We start from the raw sequence: 9,604 nt of genomic DNA on the forward strand, positions 1-9,604 counted from the left end.
GCTGATGGGACTGATGATGGCCCATGGCTGGTTGGCTAGAGAAGTGGCAATAAAGTAACAAAAGTATCAATAGAATATACAAAACATATTCTCCTTCTTATCCCATACGGAGGATATACCTAAAGTGATTTGAACCCTCCTTCCAACCACCTCTATGATTTTCCTTAACACTTTTCTAGCCATCAACAGCCTACAGTGTGTGTAAGGCTACGATTTCCAGGGTAAAGCAGATCTTTAGTCTTTTATCTCACAAATAGCTCCTGCCGCTGCCATAGAAATTAATTGAAGTATAAATATTAATTGATATTCTGCAAAACTTAAACTTTCTATTAAGTTTCTTGTGGCCAGAGTAAATTTGCCAAGTTAGTTGCGGAGTGGCAAAACCACCTCAGTTTTGCCCCCCGAGGAACGATGAACAATATTCTCATAGTTTGAGATTACATATTTAATGGTTGCAAAATTTCCTAATAAAATCATCGAAAAATTAAATAAAGATTAAATTTAATTAAAACTTTGTGGGGCATGGGATGTGATTGATGGGAGATGTACATTAGTTTTAGAAGGAAAATGGAGATTTGGGGCAAAGATATTGAATGAGCAAAAGCTATTATAAATAAAGAAAATTGAAATCCAAAATAGAAATCCACATTTGAACCCATGTCAAATTCCTTTGAAATTATTTTTTTAAAAAATCCACGTTTAATTGGACCTTAAAAAATTATTTTTTATAAAAATCCACGTTTTATTGGTCCTTGAAAAATTATTTTTCAAAAAATCCAGGTTTAATTGGTCCTTGAAAAATTATTTTTCAAAAAATCCAGGTTTAATTGGTCCTTGAAAAATTATTTTTCAAAAAATCCAGGTTTAATTGGTCCCTGAAAAATTATTTTTTTTTAAATCCACGTTTAATTGGTCCTTGAAAAATTATTTTTTTTAATAAATCTACGTTTAATTGGACCTTGAAAAATTATTGTTTTAAAAAATCCACGTTTATTCGGACCTTGAAAAGTTATTTTTTTAAAAATCCACGTTTAATTGGACCTTGAAAAATTATATTTTTAAAAAATCCACGTTTAGTTGGACCTCGAAAAAATATTTTTTTAAAAAGCTCCACGTTTAATTGGTACTTGAAAAAATATTTTTTTAAAAAAAATCACGTGTAACTGGTCCTTGAAAAATTACTTTTTTAAAAAATCTACGTTTAATTGGTCCTTGAAAAATATTTTTTTTAAAAATCCACGTTTAATTAGTCCTCGAAAAATTATTTTTTTAACAAATCCGCGTTTAATTGGTCCTTTAAAAATTATTTTTTTTTAAATCCACGTTTAAATGGACCTTGAAAAATTATTTTTTTTTTAAATCAACGTTTAATTGGTCCTTGAAAAAATATTCTTTTAAAAATCCACTTTTAATTTGTCCTTAAAAATATTCTTCAAAAATCCAAATTTATTTTTGGAAAAACAAAAACAATTCTAAGAATTTATTGACTATAATTTTATTGAAAAATATAAAAAAATGAATTGAAAAATGAATTGAAAAAATATCTTCTTAAAAAAATCAACGTTTAATTGGTCTTTGAAAAAATATTTTCTTAAAAAATCCACGTTTAATTGGTCCTTGAAAAAATATTTTCTTAAAAAAACCACGTTTAATTGGTCCTTGAAAAAATATTTTCTTAAAAAAACCACGTTTAATTGGTCCTTGAAAAAATATTCTTTAAAAAATCCACGTTTAAGAGGACCTTGAAAAATTATTTTTAAAAAAATCCACGTTTAAGAGGACCTTGGAAAATTATTTTAATTGGTCCTTGAAAAAATATTTTTTTAAAACAAATCCACGTTTAATTGGTCCTTGAAAAAATATTTTTTTAAAAAAAATCCACATTTAATTAGTCCTTAAAAAAATATTTTTTTAAAAATCCACGTTTATTTGGTCCATGAAAAATATTAAAAAAAAAACACGTTTAATTGATCCTTAAAAAAAAGCTTTTTTTTAAAAACTCCACGCCCCTGTTGGTCCTTGAAAAAATATTCTTCAAGAAATCCACGTTTATTTAGTCCTTGAAAAAATATTCTTCAAGAAATCCACGTTTATTTAGTCCTTGAAAAAATATTCTTTAAAAAATCCACGTTTATTTGGTCCTTGAAAAAATATTATTCAAAAATCCAAATTTATTTTGGAAAAACAAAAACAATTATAAGAATTTATTGACTATAATTTTTTTGAAAAATATAAAAAAATGAATTAAAAAAACTATAAAATATCACATTATAACCTAAAACCTATTATATATCGAACCTTAAAATTTCCGAATATTAAAAATATCCCGAAATACTATTTCTTAATGTTGCAATATATGGACGCTGTACACTGGGACATTCGAACCACTGAAAGGGCTCTCGAATCTGTTCATCTTTCTGCCCTGGCATCTGTAGCATATTATTCCACAGAGCATTGGCCACAGCGGCGTGGCCCAATTGACTGAAATGGAAACAATCGCTGGAGAAAAAACGCAAATCCACATCCCCGTTCGGTAGGAGGGGCAGCATTGCATTTGCCATAAACGGCTGATAGAGGACGGCAAAGTCATCGGTTTGAAAGGCAGGCAGTGAGGCGACATATTCATCAATGGCTTGCCATCGGGTGAAATATTCCGAAGCCACCCGCAATGAGGTGTCATTGTGAGCGGCACTAAAGACACAACGGCAGCCGAAGAGGTGAACAGCTTTACACTGCAGTGGGACATTACGCATTTGGCCCAGCGTCGTGACCATGTTGGGAGCAGGCAGTAGATTCACCAATAGGCGGGGAACATTGTCCCGCAGCAAGGTAAAGGCATCAATTAAATCAATTTCATGTTGCCGCAATTTATCCCACAAATGTTTGCTGTGACATAAATCGAAACACAGATCCAAGCTGCCCACAAAAATTGTCAACAGCTTCCAATCGTTTTTCATATCCACCTTGGGATCACCTTTAAGACGTTCTATCAAGAGCTGCACCTGATATACCAAATCCCGCGACATTATCATGGGTTCGGCAATATTGAAATAAGATTTCTTGTCCTTTACCAAAACATTGTCCGTCGCAAAACCATACAAATTGGGATTGAAAATTTTCAAAATATTTGGCAGAGTCAGCACAGTTCTCCAATTGGCCATTCCGCCACCCGAAAAGGCCATGCCACGAAATTCGGCGGCCAAATTTAAAAACGTTTTCGAATAGATACCATTTCCCGCCGACAAGGAATCTCCAATGGCTGCTATGACATCAATGTCCCCGGGCCTAAGTTGGTGGACCGAGATTGGCCTCTGCACGGATCTGGTATTATTCAAGGGACATGGGAAATCTTCTCGCTGACTTGGTATTTGAATTTTACCTCTCTTCCAATTGTTGAGATATAAGTGATAGGATTTCTTGTCGGAATATTTGAGGAAACCTCTGCGTATTAGAACAATTAAGCCCCGCAGGCCATCATCCAAATTGCTTACCAACTGCTTGCCCTCTTCAGCTTCTTTCAGATCGAATTTGCCCTTACGTATGCCAGATTTAATTAGCAACCTATCCACGTCTTTGTCGTGGAAGGCTTCGATGACGGCAAAAAAGGCAAGTAGAAGACAGGTGCTGAGGAGGAAGTTTGGAAACTGCATTCTAAAGGGATTTTTAAAAAAATAAAAATTTGAGAAATTTAAATATTGAATTTCTCTATTGAAAGGATTTTCTAAAAACCAAAATTTTTCAAAAAATAATTTTAAATTTTATTTTTTTATTTCTTACGTGACATTCAATATTTTCTTTTGACTAGCAGCACCGTCTTAACTCCACCACTCTAAATTCGTAACTAAATATTATTTCGAAAAAAAACTCCAGCTTTGTCACAGTATTTGAATAGATTACATCTCTCGTGTCGTTTAGATAGAATTAGATTTAAACGAATGCTGAACCTGAGGCCAGCTATGAATTGTAGTGTATTTTTGAGCCCTGAACTAGCGACACAGAGCATAAGCGTACGTATGTCAAAGCAATGAACTATTAACTCTAATTTATGAAGCGTAATGACATTCGAACCCCAGCACATCTCACATAATCGTCGTTGGTGGCTAATTTACCACTAAATATTAATTCAATGATTTAAAACACAAAACGAAGAATTTTCAAAATTATTTTTACAAGGTGGAAAATATTTAAATTTTGGAATTTGAAAAATATTTTCAATAGCCATAAACGTGGATTTTTTAAATAAATTTTTTCAACCAACATCCAAGCCATAAACGTGGATTTTTTAAATAAATTTTTTCAACCAACATCCAAGCCATAAACGTGGATTTTTTAAATAAATTTTTTCAACCAACATCCAAGCCATAAACGTGGATTTTTAAATATTTTTTTTTGGGATTTTTTAAATATTTTTTTTCAACCAACATCCAAGCCATAAACTTGGATTTTTAAATATTTTTTTTTTTTTTGATTTCTTAAATAATTTTTTTCAACAAACATCCAACCCATAAACGTGGATTTTTTAAATATTTTTTTTAGGATTTTCAAATACAATTTTCAACCATCATCCAAGCCATAAACATGGATTTTTTATTTATTTTTTTTTTTTTTTTTGTATTGGATATATATTTTTTTTTTTTGGATTTCTTAAATACATTTTTTCAACCAACATCCAAGCCATAAACATGGAGTTTTTACATTTTTTTTTGGATTTTTAAATAATTTTTTTCAAACAACATCCAATTCATAAACGTGGAATCTTTATTTTTTGGATTTTTTTAAATAATGTATATTTTTTAAATAATTTTTTCAATAAATTTTTTAAATAAATTTTTTCAACCAACATCCAAGCCATAAACGTGGATTTTTAAATATTTTTTTTTGGGATTTTTTAAATATTTTTTCTCAACAAACATTCAAGCCATAAACGTGGATTTTTTAAATATTTTTTTTTTTTTAATTTTTTAAATAAATCTTTTCAACCAACATCCAAGACATAAACGTGGATTTTTTAAATATTTTTCAATCTTCCAGATGAGTCCTACCTATGTGTGTTCGTCCTTCTTTCCATGTTAATTTGTAATCACGCTACAAGTCGCAATAATGGTCCGATCCTATTGCAAAATATTTGGAGGTTGAAATGGACAAAAAACAGAATATTTTCCTGACTTTCCGTTGATCTACAGGTTAAAATTACAGGCGAATTGACGAGAGTTTAGAACAGCAACAGAACAGTAAGCCTAATAATTAGGATAATTTTTTAGAGCGTGAAATAGATTTTAAAATTTGAGTAAAATCTACCAAAATTTTCAAAAAAACCGGGAATATTTATTTTATAAATTCGTTGAAAATTCTGTTAAAATATTAAAAATACCGAATGTCGTCGTTATATTAGTCTATATGACAACGGCAACTTTTGTTATAAGCCAAAACAATATTCAAATGCGAAACTTTAAAAAAAAAATCAGTGAATAATGTAGCTGTACCAAAACGTGCATCTGCGCAGACATTTTTCTGTCATAGGCTGTAGTATCCATTATAAACTTCAAATATCGGGAGATACCGTTTTATGGGGGCTATACGAAGACGTGGGCCTACATAGTCAATTTTCTGTCATAGGCTATAGTATCCATTACGAATTCTAAATACGAAATTTTACCGTTATATGGTGGATATACGATATCGTGGTTAAAACAGGCGGACAGAGGTGGAAGGTATAAAAATTATACTTTTTGTTTAAAAGTTTTTTTAGATTTACTCGTTGACTTGAATATTTTCTAGCTCTAATCTTGGATTCTTATATACATTTTTTTTAAAGAATATCAGCTAAGGAAATATTGAAAAATACGTCATATTCATGCTTCGTTCATATGATAAAAATGTCAAAAGTTATCTTGGCCACAGAATTGGGAATAATGCTTCGTCACATGTAATGATTCGTCAATTTAACTATGTAATCTTTTTTTACCACGCTTGTCTCAAAATATGTTCTTGCAGTTGTTGCATTTGTAGATTGAGTCAGAGGTCCGACTAATATACAATTTCAGTTAAGTTTTGTTTGTGTGATTGATAGACGTGGAAGAGTATTTTTTGTTCATCGTTTAAAAAATTGTGTGTAATTAACTGGTAAACGGGGTAAGTTACGAATATCTAAAATATCCCGCTTCAACCAAAATTAGCCTTTTTGATGATAGGAAATAAAATAATCTTAACTATCGGAAATAATTCAAATTTTTGGCGAAAAGAAATGCCACATGAAACTGCATAATATTACAAATTCGATCGGATATTGCATTTGGAATCTTCAAAATACCCTAGGGTAGTTGGTACCGTTATGTGGAGACCAGACATGAATGTCAGTTTTTACACCCTCAGTTATATTGCTACAGAGGCTACATATCATTTGATACGGACAAAACGAGCCTCATTGAAAAAAAAAAAAAAATGGTTTTAGACCATAGGTCTCTTTGGACCAAATCCGTTTCAGGTCATTTGGAGTCGATCTAGGGATGTCCATCCGTCGGTCCGTCTGGTTGCCTGGTGCGCATGATGACACTCGAAGGGAGTATTCGGTTTGATCTGAACTTTGTACATCGTAATATTATTGTCAAACATAGATCGGGTGCGAAAATAGACAATATCAATCTACTACATCAAGTACCTCACTGAAAAAGGGTCAAAATTTTGAATAATTATAACTCTTATAAAATTTGAAATAAACATCCAATTCTTCTCAAATTTCTAACATCTCAATATTTCCACTATCCCAAGATTTGCAGGGAAGTTGGAAGATATCGGATCACTTCTTCTGTTAACTCCCCCACAAAGAGTCAATATTTTGAATAATTATAGCTCTTATAAAAGGCGAAACAAACATCCGATTGTCTTCAAATTCCGCATACCCCAATCCTTCTATCAACACAAGATCTGATGCGAAAATAGGTTATATCAGTTCACATCTTCTGGTACCTCCCCCACAAAGGGTCAACATTGGGAGTAAGTATAACTGTTATAAAATGTAAACTAAGGGTCCAATTGTCTTTAAATTTCATACATCTCAATATTTTTATTAACACTATATCCGGTGCGAAGATGGGATGTATCGGTTCACTCCTTCCGATACATCCCCCACAAAGAGTCAAAATTATACCCATGAAACTCCTAAAATGCGAAATGAGCCTCCGATTCCCTTTAAACTCGTCACGCCTCAAATTTTTTTTATCAACACAAGATCTGTTGTGAATATGCTAGATATCGGCTCACTCCTTCTGGTACCTCCCCAACAAAGGGCCAACATTTTGAATAACCAAAAACATCAAAAAAATGCGAAGCGCTTACTTGATGTGATCGACACTTTGGTATTTTTTAGTGCCAACTTTGCTTTCCAAAATACTCCAGACACAATAGTCCAACGGATTGGTATCCGGAGATTTTGGTGGTCATTGTGCGCTAGAAATGAAACGAGGAACCTCATTTTGTTACCATTCTTGGGCGGTGGTGGCGTGCTGAGTGCGATGGTGCTGAGTCCTGTTGGAATGCCCAAAGTCTGCGGCCAAAATGCTTGCTTGCCCAAGGCTTTAGTACACCCAGAATATTTTCGCAATAATATTCGGCATTTATTCTGATGCCACATTTATTCATTTATTATGACGATAATACGAGCGGAGAGCGACCATCGGCTGTAATGGCGGCCCACACCATCACCCTGGCCGGCACTTGAGTTTTAGTGGCCAACCGAAGGTGCACATTTTCAGCTGATCTCTTTGGCAAGTAAACACGATCATTTTGTTTGTTTACAAACTGCTGGACAACGAATGTTTTCTCATCGGAGAGGGAGAAAGCCAAATTCGGCAGTTCACCATTTTCGGCCAAGCTAAGCAACTCTTTACCTCTTTTGAGTCAATTTTCTTTCTGTTGCGGTGTAAGTTCTTGTACTTTTTGGAATTTCAATGGCATTACTCTGAGCTCATTTTTTAATATTTGCCGAATGGAATATTGCGATATGTTCAGCTCACGAGCTATTTTTCGGCCACTGCGACGCGGCAATTCGATGAAGTCGATTCTTTACTTTTCGAACCATTCCGGCTAATGTTGTTGTTTTCTTCCGTCCTTTTCCACTTCCTTGACGTCGTTATTCACATTTAAATGCTGAAGAGCTGTAACGATAGCCACTTGTGGTTTTCAGCCAAATACGAATAAAACACACTATCACGCTTGAATTGAATTCCATCACGAATAACTTTTTCTGGAAAGTTCTCACCAAAATGCTTTAGTAGGCTTGTAAACAATATAATGAGCTGTCACTGGAATTATTTTAACAGCTGTCGGACGAGTGGCTTAGAAACGACAGCAGTCTGAACTTGGTTATAGTTTTTTTTATACCCTCCACCTTGGAAAGGAGGGTATATTAACTTTGTCATTCCGTTTGTAACATCCCTAAATATTCGTTTTAGACCCCATAAAGTATATATATTCATAATCAGCATAAAATTCTAAGTCGATTTAACGATGTCCGTCTGTCTGTCTGTCCGTCTGTCTGTCTGTCTGTCTGTCTGTTGAAATCACGATACAGCCCACATTATTTGACGTAGAGCTCCAAAATTTAGCAGAGCTATTTGCATTGTGTCTAGGATGGTTGGTATTGAAAATGAGATATATCGGTCCACGTTCTGGTATAGTCCCCATATAACGGTACCTCCCGATATTCGGTATTTTGATGATTTATGCCACATTTTTTCACGGATTTGTCTTAAAATTGGTATTTGTAGGTCATAGCGGGTCCCTGAGCGTGTGGCAAAACATTGCATGTATAGGTCCACGTTGTGGTATAGCCCCCATATAAAGGTACCTCCCGATATTTAGTATTTTAGTTTTTTTACCACATTTTTTCACGGATTTGTCTGAACATCGGTATTTGTTGGTCATAATGGGTTCCAGCTACGGTGGCGAAACATTGTAATTATAGGTCCACGTTTTGGTATAGCCCCCATATAACGGTACCTCCCGATATTCGGTAATTTGATGATTTTTGCCACATTTTTTCAGGGAGGGTCATAATTGGTTCCAGCTTCGGTGGCGAAACATTGCATGCATGGGTCCATGATTTGATATAGCCCCCATATAACGGTACCTCCCGATATTCGGTATTTTGATGGTTTTTGCCACATTTTTTCACTGATTTGTCTAAAAATTGGTATTTGTGGGTCATAATGGGTTCCAGCTCCGGTGGCGAAACATTGTAATTATAGATCCACGTTTTGGTATAGCCCCCATATAACGGTACCTCCCCATAATCGGCATTTTAATGGTTTTTGCCACATTTCTTCTAATGTTTCTTTTACCCTAAGGTGGAGGGTATTAAAAGTTTGGCCCGGCCGAACTTAATGTTTTTTTACTTGTTTAATCTCACCCTGTATAGGTATTCTATATATTGTCCCGAAGAATATTTTTTTTATAAAGTTGAGCAAATCTAGGTTATCATAGGTAGATTAATAATTGTTTTTTTTGTCTGGAGACTTCCGAAACTCCATAACACTATCAAGCGTTTGTTTACTCGTTTTTTGTCATTGTTTTGTTTTCAAGTTCAGTGACCTTAAAACACTTAAAT

The 9,604-nt window shown here is 33.7% G+C and overlaps 1 protein-coding gene across 1 annotated transcript; it reads right to left on the reverse strand.

The window, feature by feature from the left end:
- Window positions 1-2,315: 2,315 nt before the first annotated feature.
- Window positions 2,316-3,650, reverse strand: LOC101890069 (phospholipase B1, membrane-associated-like). Its single transcript, XM_005175055.2, has one exon. It carries the CDS (start codon window positions 3,648-3,650, stop codon window positions 2,316-2,318), a length of 1,335 nt encoding a protein of 444 aa, XP_005175112.1.
- Between the last annotated feature and the right edge of the window lie 5,954 nt (window positions 3,651-9,604).

The sequence above is a fragment of the Musca domestica genome, unplaced genomic scaffold (genome assembly GCF_030504385.1).
Source record: "Musca domestica strain aabys unplaced genomic scaffold, Musca_domestica.polishedcontigs.V.1.1 121, whole genome shotgun sequence".
Lineage (NCBI taxonomy): Eukaryota > Metazoa > Arthropoda > Insecta > Diptera > Muscidae > Musca > Musca domestica.

Excerpts from the sequence above, each read along its gene's own strand:
- LOC101890069 (XM_005175055.2), bottom strand. The coding sequence starts at position 3,650 with ATGCAGTTTCCAAACTTCCTCCTCAGCACCTGTCTTCTACTTGCCTTT.